Consider the following 25,235-nt stretch of genomic DNA (forward strand, 5'->3'; position numbering starts at 1 on the left):
TTGAGGGGATTCTAGTTGGCTTTTTGGCTTTTGAGGGCTGCAAAATCAAGGTGCCCAGATTTGGGGCTCATGCAGAAAACTGCCCTGTTTATGCCTTGGGTTTTTAATCCGAACCACTCTTACCTCCTCTAGACTGTAAGCTTGTCATGGTCCGGGATGGTGCCTACCCACTCTGTTGTATTGTATGCTCCCAAGCTCTTAGTACAGTGCTCTGGACACAGTAAGTTCCCAATAAATAAGATTGATTGATTGCTTCCTAAATGCTGGTAATGGCGCCAAACAAAATAAGAACTCAGTACTTGTATTTTTTTTAAATGGCTACTATGTGCCAGGCACCGTTCTAAGTGCTGGATAGATACAAGCTAATTAGGGTGGGCATAGTTCATGTCCCACGTGGGGCTCACAGTCTTAATCCCCATTTTAAAGATGCAATAACTGAGGCCCAGTGAAGTGACCTGCCCAAAGCCACACATCAGATAAGCAGCATGGCGTAGTAGGTAGAACATGGGCCTGGGAATCAGAAGTCATGGGTTCTGATCCCGGATCTGCCACTTATCTGCTGTGTGGCCTTTGGGCAAGTCACTCTACATCACAGTGCCTCAGTTACCTCATCTGTAAAATGGAGATTAAGACTCTGAGCCCTATGCAGGACAGGACTGTGTCCAACCCAGTTTGCTTGTATTCACCCCAGCCCCTAGTACAGTGCCTGGCACATAGTAAGTGGTTAACAAATACAATAATAATAATAGTCATTATTTTTATTATTAAGTGGCAGAGATGGGATTAGACAGCAAAAAAGTGGCGGAGGTGGGATTAGAACCCAGATCCTTCTGACTCCCAGGCTTGTGCTACATCCACTAAGCCATGCTTGTCTTTTTCTTGTTTGTGGTCATGGCAATGGCTGTCTCCTATTGATAATACTTCATTGTGGAAGGTCATCATAAAGTAGTCATACTGTAATGAATGGTATGTTTGAGGTTTACTTAAGAGGGGAAGTTGGATATACTTTTAACCTGGCTAGGACATGATTTTCAGAGGACATGAAACTTTTTCAGGTTGCTCATGACAGTCAAAACACATACCGTTCCAATTGTATTACTCAATATAAAATCAGCCCATGGGAATTAAAATATACAGCAACATTTTGTGGAAGGTAGAATAACTTGGCATAATGCAAACTGAAATTTCTGGGTCCTGGAAGGCATTGAAAACAATTGGAGAAGGAAAGGACACGTTTGTTTTTTGTGAAAGAATTGTTTGTTTGCTCCACCCTCGATCCCACAGCACTTATATACATATATTTAAATTTTATATTATAAATTATGTCAGTGTCTGCCTCCTCTTCTAGACTGTAAACTCATTATAGGCAGGGAATGCCTCTGCTAATTCTGTTGTATTCTCCCAGGTGCTTAGTACAGTGCTCTAACCCTAACCCTAATAAATACCATTGGTTGATAAGAAAGGAAAGGAGCTTCACAGTTCTTTCCTGGAGAAGATAACAACAGGTCAGAAATGTCTATGGCTGGTATTCTGTACCGAAAATTCTGAACACATCGCTATCCTCTTGTGCTCTCTCCGTGTTCCAAGCAGGAATGATAAAATCAGGCTGGCCAGAGAAAATCCAGATTCCCCCCAGAACCATCATGTGCTAACAATAGAACTTTTAATTCCTACTGTCTTTTTCCTGTGAAAATCAAAGCACTTGCAGGTAGATGCCATCTCATTAATCCTCAGTAGAAAGAAATGAGGGTCAGCTGTTCTTTTCTCGTCACCCATTTGTCTCTTGGCAGAATGGAGGATTGCAGGTTGCAGTTTGGCACTGGATCTCCCAGTCAGACAGTCAGTCAGTAGTATTGGTTGAGCATGTTCTGTGAGCAGAGCACTGAATGCTGAGTGCTTGGGAGAATACAGTAGAATGCCTAAGTCTTCTGAAGAACATTATCTTTTCTTTGAAAGAGGGCATTTAAGTATACATGTCTTTAAATATACCAAGCAGAACATAAGCAACATAAATTCTGTTTTGTGAAAAAATGCCAAAATTGTGTTAAATTGCAGAGCATGTTCTTGGTGGTTCCTGTGCAGGGAGGACAGCATTTCATTTTGAAGCTGAAGGCGCCTGGGAAAGTACAATACAGTAATAAACAGTGACATTCCCTGCCCACAACGAGCTCACAGTCTAGTGGGGGGAGACAGACATCAATACAAATAATTAAAATTACAGATATGTACATAAGTGCTATAGGGCTGGGACGGGGGAAGAGCAAAGGGAGCAAGTTGGGGCGATAGAGAAGGGACTGGGAGATGAAGAAAAGTGGGACTTAGTCTGGGAAGGCCTCTTGGAGGAGATGTGCCTTCAGTAAGTCTTTAAAGAGGGGAGGGTAATTTTCTGTCAGATTTGAGGAGGGAGGGCGTTCCAGGCCAGAGGCAGGATGAGAGCTAGGGGTCAGCGGCGAGACAGGCGAGATTGAGGTACAATGAGAAGGTTAGCACCAGAGGAGCCAAGTTTGAGGGCTGGGTCATAGGAGAGAAGCAAGGTGATGGACTGCTTTAAAGCTAATCGTAAGGAGATTTTGTTTGATATGGAGGTGTATAAGCAACTACTGGAGATTTTTGAGGAGTGGAGTGATGTGTCCTGAACGTTTTTATAAAAAAGATAATCCAGGAAGTGGAGTGAAGTATGGACTGGAGTTGGGAGAGACAGGGGGTTGGGAGCTCCTGATGCAGGATTGTAGGTGGGATAGGATGAGTGATTGTATTAACGTGGTGGCAGCTTGGATGGAGAGGAAAGGGAAAGGGATGTTGTGAAGGTGGGACAGACAGTATTTGGTGATGGATTGAATAGGGTCCAGTAAGTTTTTTGCTCTGTTTTGTTTCCTTCTCTTGGGCTTAAATTGATTTTTGTAGTATTTTTAAAGCAGACTTTTTTGATGCCTTCAGCATTAGAATTGTGGAATTGGTGCAGATCAGTTTGATTCTACCTCAGAATCTGTATGATTGATTGAATTGGTAGAAATGGTCCAGAAATCTAAATATGCTACTAGAGGTTGGCCCAGATCTTACAGCCTTAATGAAGACTAAGAACTACAGCTTCCTTTTGTTCCATCAATTTAGTCTGAATTCTGATGCCATGTTGATGCCACATGCTGACCCTCAGTTCCCTAAAGGACACTTCATCAATCGTATTTATTGAGAGCTTACTGTGTGCAAAGCACTGTACTAAGCACTTGGGAGAGTACAGTATAACAATAGACACATTCCCTGCCCACAACAAGACACACAGTGCCTTCTTGATGTGAATGTTTTCTTCCTTACATCATTGCATCATGTGGTCTATAGAATACAGTCGCAATGTTCATTTTTACAGGTGATTGACACATTAGATCTTTCAGTTTCTGGCACATACCTTGATAGTATTCTTTTGTTCATCATCATGTTTTCACTATGCATTTTGGCTAGAGTGTTGTGAAGCCACTAGAGATCGCGAGCCTGGATCGCACCATTGTCAGAGAGAAGGAAGGATTCATGCAAATATGGTTGAGGTGCTATAATTGTACTTGTTCAGCACTTACTATGGATAAAAGTTAAATTAGGTTGGACACAGTCTCTCTACCACATGGGGCTCACAGTTGAAGTAGGAGGGAGAAGGATGATAATAATGAATGTGGTATTTGTTAAGTGCTTACCATGTTCCAGGCATTGTATTAAGCACTGGGGTAGATTCAAGCTAAGCAGGTTGGATGCAGTCCTTGTCCCACATTGGGCTCTCAGTCTTAATCTCCATTTTACAGATGGAGTAGCTGAGGCACAGAGAAGTTAAGGGATTTGCCCAAGGTAGCAGAGGAAACAAGTGGCAGAGTCAGGATTATTTGACTCCCAGGCCTGTGTTCTTTCTATTGTGTCAGGCCACTTCTCACACTTGGGTATGAGTTTTCCATAATCATTGGTATTCATTGAGTGTTTTTACAGTACTAAGTGCTTGGGAGTGTACAAAAGAACAGAGTTGGTAAACACTTTCCCTGCCCCTGCGGAATTTACAATAATTAATGCAGCATTTTGCAAGATGGGAGTATCCATCCATTCCCCTCTAGGATGTAAGCTTGTTGTGGGGAGGGGACTTGTCTACGCACTCTGTTCTGTTGTTCTCTCCCAAGTGCTTAGTACAGTGCTCTGCAGTGAAGTTCTGCTCTGTTCATGACTGGGGCTGCACTGAAGTATCAGTGTTGAAAAATGGGCTTAGATGCATGGGGGCGGGGAGTGTTATGGAATTGAATTGATGGGTAATTATCTTTGTGGCAAATACCAGATTTTAAATACTCATTTTAACCCTATTGTTTGCAGGCCCTGTGGAGCCTACTGAGGAATGGGGAATGTGTGCAATAATGACCTTAACTATTTTTAAATGTGCTCAATTTCTCTTATGTTAGGGTTTTGGTTATCAGCCCTTTTTAATCATTGTAAACTACACAGAATAAATGATGTGTCATTTCATAGAAGTGTCCAGTTACAAGAAAGCATTTTCATATCTGTTGCTATAGTTACCAGGCAGCCTTCATATGACTCTAGGAAACAAATTGGTCCATATATCTCAGAATGATACTGAAAGTATTTCTAGGAGCATTTTTGTAAGCTTAAGACCAATGTATTCTAAAGCAAGTCTAATTGACTAAGTAGTAATAATTTTAATGGAAAATGCATTTTGCTGTAAAACTTTAAAGGTCTGGCCCAGGTTTCCCTGTGCAAAGAGGTTGGTTGTCTGTATTTGTGAAGTAAAGTTATAGTTATGGTAGTCATATTTAATAAGCATTTACTGTGTGCAGAGCACTGTACTAAGCACTTGGGAGAGGACAATATAACAATAAAAAGACACATTCCCTGCCCAGGCTAGAGGGAAGCTTTTTCTTAATCTTAAAGGTAGAATTTTCTATATGGGTTCTTGTGATATGAGGTTTAGAATTCTTCAAGCAAAAGTGATTTATATTGCTTATATACATGACACAATTTTGCTTTCTTTGTAATTGGAAGCCAGACTAGATCCTGTGTTTGTTTCAGGTTGGTTAAGTCTGATCTAGGCAAGCTAAATACGCTAGACTGTAAGTTCCTTATGGGCATGGAATGTGTCTACCAACTCTTGTCTTACTCTCCCAAGCACTTTCATTCATTCATTCAATCGTATTTATTGAGCGCTTACTGTGTGCAGAGCACTGTACTAAGCGCTTGGGAAGTACAAGTTGGCAACATATAGAGATGGTCCCTACCCAACAGCAGGCTCACAGTATAGAAGGGGGAGACAGACAACAGAACAAAACATATTAACAAAATAAAATAAACAGCATAGTAAATATGTACATGTAAAATAGAGTAATAAATATGTACAAACATATATACAGGTGCTGTGGGGAGGGGAAGGAAGTAAGGCGAGGAGGGGGGTGGAGAGGAAGGAGGGGGCTCAGTTTGGGAAGGTGTACTGGAGGAGGTGAGCTCCCAATAGGGCTTTGAAGGGAGGAAGAGAGCTAGCTTCGTGGATGTGCAGGGGGAGGGCATTCCAGGCCAGGGGGAGGACATGGGCCGACGGTGGGATTGGCGAGAATGAGGCACAGTGAGGAAGTTAGTGGCAGAGGAGCGGAGGGTGCGGGCTGGGCTGTTTAAGGAAAGAAGGGAGGTGAGGTAGGAGGGGGGCGAGGTGATGGAGAGCCTTGAAGCCGAGAGTGAGGAGTTTTTGCCTGATGCGTAGGTTGACTGATAGCCATTGGAGATTTTTGAGGAGGGGAGTAACATGCCCAGAGTGTTTCAGTACAAAGATGATCCGGGCAGCTGCGAGAAGTATAGACTGAAGTGGGGAGAGACAGGAGGATGGGAGATCAGAGAGGAGGCTGATGCAGTAATCCAGTCGGGATAGGATGAGAGACTGAACCAGCAAGGTGGCAGTTTGGTTGGAGAGGAAAGGGTGGGTCTTGGCGATGTTGCGGAGAGAGTACAGAACTCTGCACATAGTGCTTAGTGAATGCCACTGATTGATTATCGCTTCATTTTTCTTCCTCTAAAATGGGTAACAGTATTTATCCACTTTATTAGAACAGAATTGAGGTAATAATGTTTGCAAAATGGTTTGGGTAAAAAATAGACCTATCTAAACATTGTGAGGGCCTGGGTTCCCTTCAGCCCAACTAACTCCCCAACTCACAGGGGGAGGATTCATTCTCATTTCTCCAAACACCTGCCAATCTTTTCCTTTTCAGGAACAGGCAATATTGGGGACCTCTGCCAAGGGAATCCCTACCCTCTCCCCCTTGGCTCGCAGATAAGTCTCCCAAACCACAGAGGGACCATTTGTGGGGGGCGGGGGCAGAATCCATCCTTCCTCCCCTCCCAAAGTTGAGTGCAGGAAGTCCAGAGGAGTGGTATCTCCTCTCCCTTCCTTGGTTTCCAGATGCCACCAGAAGCGCCCCATCCAAAATACAGATTGGGACTAGAACTCCTACTTGGTTTTTAGTAGAACAACTGGAAGCTCAGATTTTATAGCAAATCACCTAGGTAACATGTACCTAAGTTCCTAGAGGCCATCATACTTGCTCTGTGTTAAAGTGCTGTATGTTAAAGATGGACAGGAATTTTGTTTTAATGCTGTACTTCCCTGACTGCTCAGGCATTTAGCCGGAATCATTCTTGTGTATTTTAGGTGGACGTGGGAGTGATTCACTTCACCCCACTGGTGGAGCCACAGATCAGTCAACCGTTTAAGCTGGTGGAAAAGGTGGTTCAGAATGTTTTTCAATTTAGAAGGAAGTACTGCTACAAGGGAGTTGGGTAAGGAATCTTTCTTCTTTTTGAACCATGAATCAGTTTTCAGCAAGCTAACCAGAAATGAAGGATGTATAATTAGAGGCAGGATTTTTTTTTTCCTCTCCAGTAAAGCCCTGGAGTTTTTCCACAGTGCTGGTGACAAAAACCTCAATTCATTTTTAAGTCTGTTTTGATTAATCCTACTGCATTTGGGTGCATTCTTTATCAGACTACCAAAGTCAGGCGTGCTTATTGCCTGCTTCTATAGAGCTATGTCAAAGCCTAGTCCTAGGCATATCTTTAATCTTGCTCTCTGGACACCACGTTCATTGTCACAATGTCTTGTCTTATGCTGTTGAGTCGTCTCCGACCCACAGTGACGCCATGGACGCATCTCTACCAAAACGCCCTATCTCCATCTGCAATCATTCCAGTAGTGTATCCATAGAATTTTCTTGGTAAAAATATGGAAGCGGTTTACCATTACCTTCTTCCGTGCAGTCAACTTGAGTCTCCGCCCTTGACTCTCTCCCATGCTTCTGCTGCCCAGCACAGGTGAGTTTTAACTTGTACCAGATTGCCTTCCACTTGCTAGCCACTGTCCATGCTAGGAATGGAATGTGTATGCCTCTGCTTCACTCTCCTTCCTGTAGTCAAAACTGGTAGAGTACTGGAAACGTTCCAGGTGTGATGCTGAGAGAGGATCATGCAATGTAGTGGGTAACCTTTGGAAAGAGGAAGTCTGGGGTACTAAAATTAATATGGCTGTAATTCATCACTAAACATCTGTTGTAATTTCATCTTTTTTGAATAAATGCAAATGCTTGGAGGGGCAAGGCATCAACTTGTTTCAGATCCAAAGAAAGACAGTTTAGGGTTTGGCCTAACAGAGAAATGTACCTATGCTCCATTCATTCATTTCATTGAACTGTATTTATCGAGCGCTTACTTTGTGCAGAGCACTGTACTAAGTGCTTGGGAGAGTCTCACAACAGACAGACACATTCTCTGCCCACAGTGAGAAAAGTGGGCCCTAGGTAAATGTATTTTTATGACTTTATATATAAAGAAGCAGCTGGAGAAGCAGCATGGCCTAGTGGATCGAGCATGGCTCTGAGAGTCAGAAGGGCCTGGGTTCTAGTCCCGGCTCTGCCACTTGTCTGCTGTGGGGCCTTGGGTAAGTCACTTCACTCAGTTACCTCATCTGTAAAATGGGGATTAAGACTGTGAGCCCCTTGTGGGACAGCGTCTGTGTCCAACTTGATTAACTTGTATCAACCCCAGTGCTTAGAATAGTGCTTGCCACATAGTAAGTCACTGTTGGGTCTGTTGCTGTAATAAATGACACGTCTTCCTTTCCTCCACTCCCCTAGAAACCTATTTCCAGACACACAGCGGTTGGAACGAACGAAAGAGATGCTAATGGTTGCAGATGTTGATCCCACTCTACGGCCTGGGCAGCTGTCAGTTTTACAATTCAAGAGCCTGTGCGATGCCTACCGAAAAATGTGTGATGATGACCCCACCCTCTTCTCGTACAACTTCAGGGACGAATTAAGGCAGAAGAAAAAAATGCCCACCAATCTGGATGATTAAACAATTTGGGTATAATGTAAGGTAAAAAACACACGAGTTCCTTGATGGCAAGTTCTGCTCATCAAAAATAAACATCCATTTCCAGGTATAACATTTTCTTTTACTGTACAGGGGGTAGAGAAAATAAAAGTACAATCAATTTAAGATTACAGTACAAGCTTTCTTTTCATATATATGGTATATATAATATATATATATATGTATATATATACAGGTTTAGTATAAACAGCATCTCTTACAACCTTGTAAAAATGAAATTCTTGCACCATTGTGCCCCTTAGCCACACTAAATAACTTAATTCTGCTTTAAATAAAGCAAAAATTAACAGCTGAAAGAAAATGCCCAAAGTATTGAAAAAAATCTTAAAAAAACCTTAAAAAAAGCTTTAATCACAACCCCCACCCCTTCATATAAATTAAAATGCAACTTTTCCCAACTCTAGATAATTTTGATACCTGCTCAAAAGGGTTAAAACTAATTTACAGATTCTGACCAGCTTAATCTCTGTTTTTTCCGTTCCACAATAAATTAAAATAAGTTAATCCTTTACCACTATTTTTGTGGAAAAATGTATTAGTGCACAAAACCAAATAGTAGTTTTCTGGTAATTCCCATGCAGCCTCTAGTTTAAAAGCAAAGCCATCTAGTGCATGGGTGGACTTGAACTCAGACGTGTCCCTCAGCACTAGGATTTTGAATGGCTCTCTGTTTCAAAAAAGCAGTCCTCATTTACCACGGATGTTAGACTCTGGACACTGAACTCTCGGGCCAGGATGGCATTTAAGTCAATATTCACACTTTCTACCTGACTGTCAAGGGACTGATGGCGATCTTGCATTGACAGCAAAGTCCCTCCCCTCTCCCTTTTTGTGCTGTTGGCTTTGCGTTTAATTGGGCAGAAGTGCCCCCGCACCAGTTTGGGCTGCTCTCTGCTCTGGGAACTGTTACCAGCTTCTGGGAATGGCCGCCGCTCCGCATCTGGATCCTCGGAAATCTTCAGCCTCTGGAACTGGATCTCGATGTCTTTGGTCGGGCTGTCCTTCTTCGGGGGCTGACGGTAGTCATCGTCTTCATCGCTGAGGATATCTGATTCCTTAATAAGGCTGTCGGAAAAGTCCAACGAGCACGTTTGCGGGTGTTTGGCCGGAGACGAGTTTTTAGATTCCTGTCTGCTCTCGGTAGTGTGGCAGCCGCTGCTTTGGGTGCTGCTGCTGAGACTGCATTCGTCGGAATCCAGTGGGTTGCTTTTCCCTGTGTCATTGTTCCACTCGTTACTGGGGGAATTCCTTAGTACTTTTAATGACCTAGAAGATGCTGCAATTAGAAAAATATACCAATTGACGTATTTGAGAAGAAGTAAAAGTGACTTAGGGTCATTCATTCATTCATTCATTCAATCGTATTTATTGAGCGCTTACTGTGTGCAGAGCACTGTACTAAGCGCTTGGGAAGTCCAAGTTAGCAACATATAGAGACGGTCCCTACCCAACAGCGGGCTCACAGTCTAGAGGGGGGAGACAGACAACAAAAAAACCCATATAAACCAAATAAAATAAATAGAATAAATATGTACAAGTAAAATAAAGAGTAATAAATATGTACAAACATATATACATATTCATTCATTCATTCAATCGTATTTATTGTACTAAGGAGTTTTTCGTATATGTTGGGACTGGGCATATAAGCTGGTCAATGGTGGAAATAGGGTTGGCATTTTTCTCCCATTCTCTATGTCATGGTTTATGTGAAGAGGGTCTAGGATCAGGGTAGTAGGTTGAGAAAGCAGGAGCTGGCAGAATAAATGTGTGTCATTTTTAAGAAAAATTAGACTGATTATTGTTGAAAAGAAATGTCCAAGGTATGCCACTTAGTCTGTCACAGCTGTCGGTGAGCCCAACTCAGTTAAGTTTAGTCCTGAAACCCAGGTCATCTGGACTGTGGGCCAGCCCCACTGATTCTCACCTACCTAATTTGGCTGAGACAGGAACCCAATTTTTGAGTGGAACCAGACGATCCTTACATGGCTTCTCCAGAGGTAATTCGCATTTTATATGGCGCCGGAAATTTTCCCTCAGAATTGAACGTATCACCTTCACCATGTTGGTTTTGCTTTCACAGTCACTGGTTTTGAAGGAAAAAAGCAAAGATAATGCCAACTCATTAGGAAGCAGCATGGCAGAGTGGATAGAGCACAGGCTTGAGAGTCAAAAGGTCATGGGTTCTGATTCCGGCTCCACCACTTGTCTGCTGTGTGGCCTTGGAGACACAACTTTTCTATGCCTTAGTTACCTCATCCGTAAAATGGGAATGAAGACTGTGAGCACCATGTGGGACAATCTGATCACCTTGTATCTTCCCCAGCACTTAGAACAGTGCTTTGCACATAGTAAGTGCTTAACAAATGCCATCATTATTTTATATATATATATATATAATATATGAAATATAAACTCCCATCCCGTCATATTGGCCTGTCACAGAGTTGGATTATTCTTATGAGAAGGGACCAATTTCATTCTTCTCTGGCAGAATGACCAAGGATTTGGTTCATTCATTCATTCATTCAATTGTATTTATTGAGCACTTACTGTGTGCAGAGCACTGTACTAAGTGCTTAGGAAGTACAAGTTGGCAACATATAGGGACGGTCCCTACACAACAACGGGCTCACAGTCTAGAAGGGGGAGACAGGCAACAAAACATGTGAACAGGTTCTCTTTTTAAATTAATTTTAATCAAATGCCCCTTTAATCTAGGAGAGAGTCATTTGTAAGCTTGTGGTAGGCAGGGAATGTGTCTGTTATACTGTTGTGTTGTATTCTTCCAAGCACTCAGTACAGTGCCCTGCACACATTAAGTGTTCAGTAAGATTAAGACAGTAAATTTCCTCAATTTATTTCCAGAAAACAATTACATTACCTGCAACATAGCTGAAATATGGTTTCCGGCCGACCTTCTATTTCTGACTTAGTGTGGATCAGCTCCCAAATGGCATTATTTTCTGTCCCTGTGTAGAAACAAAAAGCGGCTGCCATAATCACAGACCTCTATTTGTTTCAACAATTTACCCCATCTAAAAATGCATTTTGCCTCTTCCCCTCTGTATGTCTGTGTCATGGTTTCTGCTGGGTCCCAGCTGCCGGCTCCTCCCAGAAGAAAGAACACGGGTTAGGTTAAGAAATCCCAGAGATAGGATTTTACTACAACAGAGTTGAGATTAGTTGTACCATTTTAGATGGATCTAGGCCATAAACCTAACCCAGGAGTCTTCTCCACAATTAATTTGTGTAATTCACACACCCAATATATAACCAGCATATAGCCAGCCCAAAAGTAAACATGAATCTTTCTGATTTCCAGTTTCTAGGATCACAAGAGGCAATTTCACCATTAAGGATGTAAGCTCCTCTATACTGTAAACTTGTTGAGGGAGGGAAACGTGTCACCTACTCTGTTGTATTGTGTTCTGCACACAGTAAATACCATTGATTGATTGGTTGATCACTGTAAAACTTGTTTACCTTCTAAACTTCTTTCACTATTCACATGGTCCACAAACCAAAGCGTGGCATCTCTTCTTGTGCCCAACTAGGGAGTGGGTTCTTGGAAACTAACTTGTACCGAACACCTTCACTGTTTACAAAGGCTGCCTTTTCCTGACCCAGTTATCTTCTACAATTTCTGGTACATCTTCCACAGTGTTCTTAGGGTGAATGCATTCTCCAACATGGCCTAGTGGCTAGAGCACAGACCTGGGAATCAGAAACCTGGCTCCCTCACTTGTCTTCTGTGTGACCTTGGGCAAGTCACTTCTTTGGGCCTCAGCTACCTCATCTATAAAATAGGGATTAAGACTGTGAGCCCCATGTGGGACAGGGACTGTGTCCAACCCAACGCTTAGCAGAGTGCCTGACACAAAGTAAGTGCTTAATGAATACCACAATCATTATTAATATTAGAGCTATGTGCTTTTGCAATAGGAGAGTGGACTCAAGACCACTGGAAGGGCACCTGTGACTTTAGACAGAATCCACTAGTGCCATTCAGCTGCTCTTCCACCTGTCAGGTCCCCAAGGCAAAAACTCTGGCATATTTCCTGGCAGAAATGTAGCCTGGCAATGGCCTCCCTGGACCACCAGCTCTTCAGCAGGTGTGGGGGGAGCCATCTGTGTTTGATGCAAAAGCCTTGACAAATGCATTGCCAAATTGGTCCTAGAAATCAAATCTTTCTTTTTAGGAATAGGTTAGCCTTCCTCTTGCCTGCTGAGATCACCCAGAGTCATTCAATCGTATTTATTTATTGAGCGCTTACTGTGTGCACAGCACTGGTGCATACTGCTTGCACAGTACTGTACTAAGTGCTTGAGAAGCAGCATGGCCGAGTGGATAGAGCACCGGCCTGGGAGTCAATAGGACCTGGATTCTAATCCCAGCTCTGCCACTTGTGTGATGCTGGGCATGTCACTTCACTTTTCTGTGCTTCTGTTACCTCATCTGTAACATGAGAATTAAAACTGCAAAACCCATAAGGACATGGACTGTGTCCACCCTGATTATCTTGTATCTACCCCAGCACTTAATACAGTCCCTGGCACACAGTAAGCACTTAAACACCAAAAAAAAAAAGTTATCTGCCCACAAAGAGCTTACAGTCTTGGAAGGAAGCTCAGTTGCCTCTAATTTCTGGTGGCAAGCAGTGGGCTTCAGTTTTCTCACTTCCATCATTGATAATGGAAAATAGGGAGGAACGAGATGTCCATAGAGAAAAAGTTACGTGGAAAACTAAAACCAGAGTCTAATTTAGTTAGTGGATTTAAGAAACTGAAAAATCAACCTGTGTGACATCTGTGCCAACAAAGTAGAAGGGTGAGTTACCTGCTGAATTACCCAGTCTGACTTGAAGAGCAGATAAAGGAATCAGCCAGCGGAACTTGAATGGATCCAAGTCACCATAGATATGTGCTGATCGGGAATTAGAGGGCTGTAAGGTCAAAAAGTGTCAAAGTTAATGTAGAAAACACTGTATGAAGCACAAACACTTTCCCAAGTTTTCTGAAGTGTAATTTTGGTTCCCCTGCTTGGCACCAAGCAAGGGTCTCTATAAATAATAATAACCCATGTCCAAGAACACATGATTACACAAGGTATACTTTCACGGTAACTGTTACATGTATTATGAGAAAAAAAAGTTTACGGTATCCCCAACTTTTTATAAACAAAGCATACAAGCTTTCTGGTCAATAAAGAAATAATTTTTTTTTTTAGCCCGTTGCATGCGCATGTTCTTTCATTTCACTTCTAGGCTGTTCCACAGGTTCCAAGATAACACTATTAGGAGTGAAACATTTTCATATTTATTACTGCTCACAATGTTTGCCAAAGGGATCAAGGCCTTTAGAGAGAGCAGAGATGCTAGTGTTGATCTCAGCCCTGGTAGCAGGCATGAGGCAAAGGTTATGTCTAGGCTCTTGTGATTTGGTAAGTGCCTAGTGAAATATATTTTTCAGTAACTCTTCTGAAAGGACTTGCACTAGGATCTTACTGGCAGGAGATGCTGTGTTTAAGTCAAACCATACTTTCCCCAGTTTACTCTCTCACTTTCTTTTTCAAGGTGGTGTTTGAAATTTCAAAGCAGTCCCTCAATGTACCATATGTCGAGGAAATGCCCAGGGAGGTACATGCAGTAAGACACCTCCCTTTCTCTCCACTTTTACTCCCGCTTGTAGGCTTCTGCAGAAATGCCATCGACTTCAAGCAACTTGCCTCTTCTCTCCCCTTCCCACCGCAACCTCCATGGCTTTGACTACAAAGTGGTGGTGTAAGTGCAGCAAAAAAGTCCTGAAAATAACTCATCTCTATTTTGAACTGTGCATAATTCAGTGGGTTGGAGAGTATGCACAGCCTATTTAACTTTCTATTACTGAACGTGTTACCGAAATTCCCATTCAGTTTCCCACAGCTATTAACTTCATGGGATGTTTTGAAAAAAGGAAAAGTAATCTCTTGTAAGCTCATCGTGGACAGAGATTGTCTGCCACCTCTTGTGTCATATTCTCCGAAGTGCTTAATACAATCCTCTACACATAGTAAGTACTCAATAAATACCACTGTTGATTGAGGCTGCACTCATTACACCACTGTCTCTTGCCTCTACATTCTAAGTCATATATTCTCAAAGTATTGTCTTGAAAGAAATGGGATTTGTTTAGCTATGCCAGGTAGTAATGAAATTAAAACATTTTATCCTGCCCCAAGCTAAGAGAATGTGACACAGTGAATGAAGGCTTCACTGTTAACTATAATTTCTTCAAACCCTACCTGTTTCTTTTTCAGTTTGCTGTTTTCTTTGTATACCAGGATGACAGCTCTCTTAAAAACTGAAGAGGAAAAAAAAACATCAATTAGTCTGTCTGACCCCTTTCAAGGTACCCCAGGAGACGGATTGGGAACTCATCATAGGACTGGGACTATGTCAGCTCTGATTATCTTGTATCCAGCCCACTCCTCAGCACCTAATTGGATGCCCAGTGCCGCTACCATCATCAGAGAAGCAGCGTGGCTTAGTGGAAAGAGAATAGGCTTAGGAGTCAGAGGTCATGGGTTCTAATCCCAGCTCCGCTACTTGTCAGCTGTGTGACTTTGGGCAAGTTACTTAACTTCTTGGTGCCTCAGTTACCTCATCTGTAAAATGGGGATTGAGACCGTGAGCCCCACTTAGGACAACCTGATTACCCTGTATCTACCCCAGTGCTTAGAACAGCGCTCAGCACATAGTAAGCATTTAACAAATACCAACGTTATTATTATTGGTAAATTATCAATGTTGTAGTGTACTCTCCCTAGTGCTTAGTACAGTGCTCTGCACATAGTAAGCGCTCAATAAATACTATTGATTGATGTACCCTGGGCCTTTTAAGGAAAACCCCCATAGGCCCCTTCTGTGAGGCCATGCCAACAACGCTTTCTTCCAACATCTCATACTATCCCAAAACATGCACCATGGGAAGACGTACTACTTCAGATAATTGGACTCCATTAAGTTAAGCCTATTTAGGTCAGGCTTATAGTAATAATTGTGGCATTTGTTAAGTGCTTACTCTGTGTCAAGCACTGTTGTAAGCACAAGGGAAGATACAAGATAATCAGGTTGGACACAGTCCCTGTCCCCCACAGTCTGTAGGAGGGAGAACTGGTATTGAATCCCCATTCTATAGATGAGGTAATTAAGGCAGAGAGAAGTTAAGTTACTTGCCCAAGATCACATAGCAGGGACATGACTAAAAGGCCTTCTTTCTTAAAATCTATATTTGCAGGGGAGTCCCGCATTCATGCTGATCTCAGTGACTTGGGACTTTTTAATCTTCCACTCTGTTCATCAAAGTAGAATGAGTTGAGGACCTAAATTAGTAATCCCCAGGCTGTGCACCAAAGAGGAGCATATCTCCTGACTCTCCTCATGGCTATTCTCTGATGGTTGAGACTAAGACATCATTATGGGTCTCCAAAGTGGACACCTAAATGAAGATTAGCTATTTCACTTTCTTCTGGCGCCCCCATCTCAAGACAGCCACAATCTTTAATAGTTAATGACTGAAAAATATGATGTGTAAATGTATTGTTAAGCTTGCCAACATCCATTCAGCCACTGCCTTTGTGGCTACTAAATCAAGTGTCTAAACTGGAGCCCAAATAGAAGCCTAAGGACATGTACGGACTGGCATTTGTGGAGTCGTGTCCTGAGGAGAGCAGGGCCCAGGTCCCTCACCCCAATACTCAGTGGTCATTATGACTGATGCCACAAGCAAGATAATGATAATAATAATAATGATGGCATTTATTAAGCACTATGTGCAAAACACTGTTCTAAGCGCTGGGGAGGTTACAAGGTGATCAGGTTGTCCCATGTGGGACTCACAGTCTTAATCCCCATTTTACAGATGAGGTAATTGAGGCACAAGGAAGTTTAGTGATTTGCCCAAAGTCATGCAGCTGACAAGTGGTGGAGCCGGAATTGGAACCCATGACCTCTGACTCCAAAGCCCATGCTCCTTCCACTGAGCCACGCTGAGATGTGGCAGAACCACCAAGGTGTACACACCTCACCCCCACATTGTGCATGCCCTCTGAGAAGCATCATGGCTTAGTGGATAAAGCATGGACCTGGGAGTCAGAAGGACCTGGGTTCTAATCCCGGCTCCGCCACATGTCTGCTCTGTGACCTGGGCAAGTCACTTAATTTCTCTGTGCTTCAGTTACCTTATCTGTAAAATGGGGATAACAGTGTGAGCCGCATGTGGGACAGGGAATGTGCCCAACCTAATTAACCTGTATATATCCCAGTGCTTAGAGCAGTGCTTGGCACATAATAAGCACTAATCAAATACCATAATTATTAACCACATACAGGCAAAAAGACAAAACATGGAGTCAGAGGATCTGGGTTCTAAGCCCAGTTCCATCTGCTGTGACACCCTGGACAAGTCACTTTACTTCTTTGCATCTTAGCTTCCTCACCTGTAAAATGGGGATTCAATACCTGTGCTCCCTCATACCTGTGCTCCCTCCCACTTAAAATGTAAGCCTTGCTTTTGGACCTGATTAGCTCATATCTACCCCAGTGCTTGGCACATAGAAAGCACTTAGCAAATACCACAGTTAACACCATACTCATTCAGTCCTTTCTTCCAGGACACTCTCCCAACTCACATGAATGGCTACCATCGCTTACTTATGTATCGTCCGTTGACCGTCAAATGAGAAATTTCTTCCCTTGAAAAGAATACTAACCAAATACTGTAAGTTCAAGGTCCTTTCTTGCCTTTCCCAGGGATAAGAAAGGATTCAACCAGGACACTGTTGAGTGCATCAGTAGTTCTCCCATTGAAAGTTCAGTGACCTGTGTTATAAAAGCAAAACTACAATTAATTCAGTCCAGAAAAAAAAAGACATAAACCAATATACAAGCAATGACAGAATTTAGGTCATAAAGTAGAGGACAAGGATTGTCCACCTCCAGTTTGCCTATGTGTTACCAACAGGACTATATCTCTACAGGATGATAGAGGCAGAGGATCTGTGCCTGACAAAACAAGGGCATTCTGAGATTCTGCTTATATTCTACCAGACCCTATTTCCTTTGGGGTAGAACATGCTGATTGCCTTGCCCTTGCCTTGCCCTTAGAAAGTCACACACCACATTTTCATTTGAACCAAATGGAAGGCAAGTGAGCTTTGCCTTTTTTTTTAGCTTGGTGGTAGCACTGTATAGGAAATGGCCCAGTTCTGGTCTCAAATGCAGATAGGCATCCTGTCCAGAATGTTCTTTCAAGTGAAAAAAAAAATAACTGGGTTTAGTAAGAACTGAGAAACGCACAATTCAGGCTCATGACAATAAGTGGGTTTTAGAAGTTACCTAAAAATAAACTGAAAGTGACATTCTGAGAGCTCTAATTAATTGTTTCAGTCACAACAATTAGGCCAGGCAGCAAAAATAATGAGGCAGACTGAAAAATTGTAGCTTTTAATCTCTGATTCAGTGGGGACTTGGTCTCCTACACCCTTATTCCCTTTATGTAAAAACTAGAGAAGTATTGGTTTTATAAAAAAGGAAATAAGGGTGAAGAATAACAGAACCTGCCATTGCTTGTAAACTGCTTGAAAGAAACAGTGAGGCGTAATGGATAGAGTCCGGGCATGGGAGGCAAAAAGACCTGGGTTTCAATCCCAGCTCTGCCATTTTTCTGCTGTGTGAACTTGGGCAAATCACTTAATTTCTCTTTGCCTCAGCTACTTCATCTGTAAAATTCATTCAATCGCATTTACAGAGTGCTAAATGTCTGCAGAGCACTGTACTAAGCACTTGGGAGAGTATAATACAACAATAAACAGACATAATCCCTGCCCACAATAAACTCACAGTCTATAGATTAAGTCTGTGAACCCCATGTGGAACATGAACAGTGTTTGAGCTGATTAGCTTGTATCTACCCCAGTGCTTAGTACAGTGCCTGGCACACAGTAAGTGCTTCACAAATACTACTTAAAAGCAAAACAAAACTCTTTGAGGTCGGGGAGACTATTTTTATTTTCCCAGATTCTTAGAACAGTATTCAGCAGCATTTCAATGGATTAAATACAGAAGAATGCCCAGCCCTCAAGGCCTTCTGTGCCACTCTAGCCTCCCTAGCCAAGACATTGAGAAATCTTGGCTTTTTATTCAGTGGAAAAAGTACCATTCAGTTCATCTTTTCCAAGATGAACTGTGTCAGAAGTGATTATCAGCACCTCTGGAAAAGAGATTTACAGGAAATTAACGGAATAATTAGTTGCTTCAGGAAAAAGGGAGCTTTAGTGTGTTACTCCAGAGAAAAGGCAACTTGCTCCACAATGATCCAGTTTGTTCTGACAATTATTGCAGAGACTACCTGAGGACAGAAACCACAGGCACCCTTCATGTCTCTAAGTGGATGTGAGCTAGGCTTAAGCAACTTTACCTCCTTCTTGGTGCCACTCTGTTCTGCAACCAATTGGTCAAACACAGTACCATAATCCTCATATATCTTCTGCATCTCATTGATGTGACTTGCCACTTTTTCCATTGCCTTTAATGCCTCTGAAAAGTAAACAGTGTGCCTTGCCTCAGTTTCTGTTTTAAAAAAACCTATCTTCCCCAATGCCACAGCTTTGAACGACATAGGGACAGAGACCAAGACTATTCCAAAAGCATAGTATTTGAGAGAGTTATTAAATCTTTATGATGAAAAGAGAAAGGGACACAAATTACCAAACAAAATCTACTACAACGTCTTTTCTTCACAGAGAACCTGCTGGCAGCAACGATACTACTTTCTTCGGAAGTAAAACACCTTTCAGTACAATTGGTTCTGAGTTTCCTGAAAGGTAGGGAAGGGATCCTTTTCCCAACACACAGTCCAAAGGGACTCCACATCAAGTCAGGGGTAAAGTCAGAATTAAAATCCTGGCCTCTTCCATTACTCTTTGCAGTCATTTAAAAATTTCAACCTGAGGAAAAGGTTCAAAAATCGTCCTTTCTTCCATTCAGTTGCTGGGATGGAATGCATTGAGTCCTGACTAATATCAGTTAGTCTAAAGATGAGATTTGAGATTTAGTAAAAAGGAACCTATACTCCATGAATCTTGATTACTCAGTCTCTTGCTCTTGGCACTGAGTGTGTCTAACTTTTGAAAAATAACCTCTTCAGCCTGGGTTTACCATCTTGCTCATTTATTTGCAGTGATGACACTCAGGAATAAGGAGATGCTGCTGCAGTGATTTTAACTCATACTGCTCATCTGAAGCTCTTAAAAGAGCATGCCCCACTTCTCTTCCATCCATCATTATAAGGGCAATGCTCTATTCCTCCTCTTTAGAAAGAGAATCGGTTGCTTTGTTACTTCTCACTGGGTGTTTGGAAAAGGAGATGTGGGAGGATAAAAACGTAAGCCCCAGTCGTTTTGTAGAGCAAAATCAGCAAGTGAGTTATTGACTTTGCTCCTGGGCTACCACAAGATGGCACCTAATTCAGCTTTCCTGACTGGCTGATTTTGGATACCCAAACACATTCACTCACACCACCAGCTCTTGGAAAAACTCACTGGTTAAAGCCACCTGTTTCCCTCTGCACTTACACATGTCCTGGCTTGCAGAGTCTGGGGATCAACTCATTATCAGGCTCTTTTTAAAATAAGTGAAGAATACAAACTGAAAAACAAGACAGCCTGAAGGTGGAGAAAGAGTGTTATGTACGTTGGGGGTGTGGGGCTTAGAAAAGTGCATTGCACATAGTAAACGCTTAACAAATACCATCATTATTATTATTATTATTGGAAGAGGTCAATATCACTGCCACACTGTGCCTTTGTAAATCCCTACCCACATAGAAATCGACTTACCTGTGAGGTGGTAATGTTCCTCGCTTTCGTTGTCTGTCAGGGATACCAGCTCTCTGAGCAGCAGGGGATACTTAAGCACTCTCTGGACGGGCTTAATGAGGTACGACTCCAGCGTGGAGGAATGTTGCTTCGTAGGGTTCCGGGCATCTAGGAATGCCTTAAAGGCTTTATCAGTTTTAGCTACATGGAAATAAGTCAGATACTTTCAGGAATGCATCCCTTTGTCAGATCTCAGTCATCTGTAAACCCCTGGACACGAGCAGCCTAAATCAGTGTGGCTTGGGTCACTGCTTTTAAGTCTGCTTCCCGCTTGCCCTGTGTTCCCAGACACCCTTTTCAAAAAAGCAAATGCTTCAGTTTGCCAAACACTGACTGATCTGTTGCCAGTGCCACTGATGTCATTGGGATGGCTCGCTGTTAAACCACACTATTGGAGACTGAACCTCAATATGTCATATCAGCTTTTGTTCTGTGTGGATTTTGCCTCATTCTGGTTCATCATACGGTAGCTGCTTGGAGATAAAGTCTCACCAGCTCAGCTAATCTGTATTGAAATGAGCAAAAGACAATCTTTCCACATGTTTGTTTATCAGCCTTTCCTGTGTGGCATGGCAGGGTGAGAAGCAGCATGGCCTAGTGGCTACAGCAGGGACCTGGGAGTCAGAGGACCGGGGTTCTAATCCTGGGCTCTGCTGCTTGTTTGCTGTGTGACCTTGGGCAGGTCACTTAACTTCTCTGGGCCTCAGTTATGTCATCTGTAAAATAGGGATTAAGACTATGTGCCCCACGTGGACAACCTGATTACCTTGTACCTACCCCAGTGCCTAGAACAGTGCTTGGCACATAGTGCTGAACAAATACTATAATTATTATTACTCTATCAGTAAGATTGTCTTTGAACACAAAGGATGGCTACATCTATATATCTAGCTTGTATTTATCCTTAGCATTCAAAGACAACCCTACCAATGGAGTAGAGCCCAGCTGGTTTATATCCATACACACTTCTTTCTGTTTTCAAAATCTTCTTGCTGTTTACATTCAGATAGTTTGTACTTGGTGTTCATTAAATATCATGACATCCAGGTGGCAAAATCTATTACCTACCCTGTGATAATGCTAAAATCTATCAAAACAGAAGGTTGTTCCTTCTGCTTTTTGAATCAACAGAAATGAGAAACCTTTGCTATAGTAGCCTTGCAAGTACAAAAAAAAAATATCAGTCCTCAGGTATTTGACCAATCTTTTTGTACTTGAAAGAACCTACTCAGTAAATAAAAATTAAGTAGAATATATTTTTTTCCTATTTACTTGGCATAAATTTTTGTCCTGGGCAAGGGGCTATTTTAAATAACTCTATCTTTTCTCCTTAAATAATTAAAAAGGAAAGTGTGGAAAATGCCCTCGAAAAGGCTAGGTCTCCTTTGGAAATAGCTGGCATAACATAGACAATACTGGATCCAAGGTTTGGCCTAACCCGATCTTTGCCAAAGCACCACCAATGGCTTCTGGTCCTAAACTACCTGGCCAAGTGATCTTTTCTGCTTTTAAACAACATCCTTTTCTTCCCTTGAATGGATGAAGAAAGGGAAACTGTCTAATTGTCTTGTTGCTATTTTCCCATCCAAGCCCCAGACCCATACCACATTAAAAGAATTGTCCCTCTTGTCTCTTGATGGGTACAGAACTGTTTTAGCAGGATATGGGGGAAGTAGTGTGGTCTTCTGGAAAGACTACAGGCCTGGGAGTCAGGACCTGGGATCTAATCCCAACTGGGACACTTTCTTGCTGTGTGACTTTGGACAAGTCACTTAACTTCGCTGTGCCTCAGTTCATCATCTGCAAAATGGGGATTCAATAGCCATTCTCCCTCTTCCTTAGACTGTGAGCCCCATGTGGGATAGGGACTGTGTCTGGCATATCTTGAATCTCCCCCAAAGCTTAGAACAGTACTTGGCACATAGTAAGCACTTAAATATCACAACTGTTATTATTATTATTATTAGCAGTAGTTTTGCAAAGAAATAAGCCCCTTACCTCTCTCAAGGACTTTCTGCACTTTTATGTGGTTTGCACAGAACCCACTGTACAGCTTAAAGTGGTCTGCATAGTAAAGGAACGAACCGCCCAGGGAAAACAGTAATTTCTGAAAATAGAAATTTATACATTAATACCAATATTAATACTATTAATACATTAATACATTGTACTCGATCTGCACTCACTCCCTTGGTGAACTCATTCACTCCCACGGCTTCAACTATCATCTCTACGCTGAGGACAACCAAATCTACATCTCTTACCCTGCTCTCTCTCCCTCCCTTCAGGCTCGTGTCTCCTCCTGCCTTCAGGACATCTTCATCTGGATATCTGCCCACCATCTAAAACTCAATATGTCCAAGACTGAACTATCTTCCCTCCCAAACCCTGCCCTCTCCCTGACTTTTCCATCACTGTAGATGGCACTACAATCCTTCCCGTCTCACAAGCCCGCAACCCTTGGTGTCGTCCTCGACTTGGCTCTCTCGTTCACCCCTCATGTCCAATCCTTCACCAAAACCTACCAGTCTCACCTCCATAACATCGCCCAGATCTGCCCTTTCCTCTACATCCAAACCGCTACCTTGCTGGTTCAACCTCTCATCCTATCCCGACTGGATTACTGCAGCAGCCTCCTCTCTGATCTCCCATCATCCTGTCTTTCCCCACTTCTGGCTATACTTCATGCTGCTGCCCGGATCATCTTTGTGCAGAAACACTCTGGGCATGTTACTCCCCTCCTCAAAAATCTCCAGTGGCTGCCAGTCAACCTAAGCATCAAGCAAAAACTCACTCTTGGCTTCAAGGCTCTCCATCACCTCGCCCCCTCCTACCTCACCTCCCTTCTCTCCTTCTATAACCTAGCCCACATCCTCCGCTCCTCTGCCGCTAACCTCCTCACTGTACCTCGTTCTCACCTGTCCCACCGTCGACCCCCTGCCCACATCCTTCCCCTGACCTGGAATGCCCTCCCTCCACACATCCGCCAAGCTAGCTCTCTTCCTCCCTTCAAAGCCCTACTCAGAGCTCACCTCCTCGAAGAGGCCTTCCCAGACTGAGCCCCCTTTTCCCTCTCCTCCTCCCCATCCCCCCCCACCCTTCCTCCTTCCCCTCCCCACAGCACCTGTATATATGTTTGCACAGATTTATTACTCTATTTTACTTGTACATATTTACTATTCTGTTTATTTTGTTAATGATGTGCATCTAGCTTTAATTCTATTTGTTCTGACGACTTGACACCTGTCCACATGTTTTGTTTTGTTGTCTGTCTCCCCCTTCTAGATTGTGAGCCCGTTGTTGGGTAGGGACTGTCTCTATATGGTGCCATCTTGTTCTTCCCAAGCGCTTAGTACAGTGCTCTGCACATAGTAAGTACTAAATAAATATGATTGAATGAATTAATGAATGAATTAAGACTTCTGTGCTTCCAGCAAGCAAACCGCTGTCCAGCTCTCTCATTCATTCATTCATTGTCATATTTATTGAGTGCTTATTGTGTGCAAAGCACTCTGCTAAGCACTTGGGAGAGTACAATACAGCAACAGACACATTCCCTGCCCACAACAAATATCTCTCGATACAGCAAACACAACAAGTTTAAGTGACTATCAAACATCAGATAACTATCCTGTTTTTCGAGCATGGCTTTTCTTTTGGTCCTGTGAGAAGAGTGTTGTTCTGGAAATCAAGGGTCCTGGTTTTTAATAAACTCATTGTGGGCAGGAAATATTTCTGTTAACATTGTTATATTGAATTCTCCCAAGTGCTTGTACAGTGCTTTGCCATTAGTGGTAAAGGTTTCTCCTCAACCAACCACTTAGGGAGTTACATGAGAGCAGTCAATCCATCACATTTACTGAGCATTTACTATGTGCAGAGCACTGTACTAAACACTCGGGAGAGAACAATATAACAGAATTAGCAGTCAGGTTCCCTACCTATAATGAGCTTACAGTCTAGAGAAGGAGAGACCCAAAAGAAATCCAAAATGAGCTGGTTAACATGGGGAGTGAAGACTACAGAGGCAGCTGCCTGCTGGATTTACAGTGCTACAGCTCAGCATCAGCATTATGCCGGTGGTCACTTGGGTCAGAATTGGTCCTGCACTGAAGGAGCCTCTACAGGCATTTCGCCACGGACACATGCTAAAATCTCTCTTTCTCCTGGAACTCGGATTAATTCAAAGTCTCAATCCAACAGCCACCCTCAACACTCATACTATTCAAAATATATGTGACTACTCACATATACTTAGTCAGCATATTAGTGGAAAGAGCACGGGCTTTGGAGTCAGAATACATGGGTTCTAACATCAGTTCCGCCACTTGTCTGCTGTGTGACTTTGGGCAAGTCGCTTAATGTCTCTGTGCCTGTTACCTCAACTGTAAAATGGGGATTAAAAGTGTGAGCCTCATGTGGGGCAGCCTGATTACCCTGTATTCATTCTTTCATTCATTCAATCGTATTTATTGAGCGCTTACTGTGTGCAGAGTACTATACTAAGCTCTTGGGAAGTACAAGTTGGCAATATATAGAGATGGCCCCTACCCAACAAAGGGCTTATAGTCTAGAAGGGGGAGATAGACAACAAAGCAAAACATGTGGACAGGTGTCAAGTCATCAGAACAAATAGAAATAAAGCTAATCGCATATCATTAACAAAATAAATAGAATAGTAAATACGTATAAGTAGAGTAAGAACTGTGCTTGGCACATAGTAAGCACTTAACAAATACCATAATAATAATAATAATTATTATTATTATTATTAATAATAATAGCTGATGTATTTTAAAATGTTTTCAATCATTCGGGCATTTCATCCAACATATTCATGCTGCTTCATGTGTACTTCATTCTTCCACTGTTGGTAAATACGTTTTGTCTATCAACATCCCCT

At 42.5% G+C, this 25,235-nt stretch overlaps 2 protein-coding genes across 9 annotated transcripts in view; one reads left to right on the plus strand and one right to left on the minus strand.

Annotated features, from left to right (window-relative positions):
• The window catches only part of TFB1M (transcription factor B1, mitochondrial), a 32,088-nt gene extending 23,624 nt beyond the window's left edge, over positions 1–8,464 (plus strand). Inside the window, exons 6-7 of the mRNA XM_038740675.1 lie at positions 6,677–6,804; positions 8,154–8,464. Coding sequence (XP_038596603.1) covers positions 6,677–6,804; positions 8,154–8,376 — 351 coding nt within the window. The 3' untranslated portion in view covers positions 8,377–8,464. The remainder of the gene's footprint in view (positions 1–6,676; positions 6,805–8,153) is intronic.
• The window catches only part of TIAM2 (TIAM Rac1 associated GEF 2), a 292,806-nt gene continuing 275,940 nt past the window's right edge, over positions 8,370–25,235 (minus strand). For 6 of the 8 annotated variants that reach the window (XM_038740604.1, XM_038740597.1, XM_038740613.1 and 3 more), the window contains 9 exons: positions 22,331–22,439; positions 20,294–20,473; positions 18,874–18,992; positions 17,168–17,276; positions 14,699–14,757; positions 13,256–13,361; positions 11,300–11,387; positions 10,347–10,501; positions 8,370–9,691 (listed from right to left, as the gene is read on the minus strand). In XM_038740604.1, the coding sequence (XP_038596532.1) occupies positions 9,063–9,691; positions 10,347–10,501; positions 11,300–11,387; positions 13,256–13,361; positions 14,699–14,757; positions 17,168–17,276; positions 18,874–18,992; positions 20,294–20,473; positions 22,331–22,439 (1,554 nt within the window). In that variant the 3' untranslated portion in view covers positions 8,370–9,062. The remainder of the gene's footprint in view (positions 9,692–10,346; positions 10,502–11,299; positions 11,388–13,255; positions 13,362–14,698; positions 14,758–17,167; positions 17,277–18,873; positions 18,993–20,293; positions 20,474–22,330; positions 22,440–25,235) is intronic. The other 2 variants (XM_038740629.1, XM_038740640.1) reach the window with 1 other exon arrangement.

This window comes from Tachyglossus aculeatus, chromosome 2, assembly GCF_015852505.1.
Source record: "Tachyglossus aculeatus isolate mTacAcu1 chromosome 2, mTacAcu1.pri, whole genome shotgun sequence".
Classification (NCBI taxonomy): Eukaryota; Metazoa; Chordata; class Mammalia; order Monotremata; family Tachyglossidae; genus Tachyglossus; species Tachyglossus aculeatus.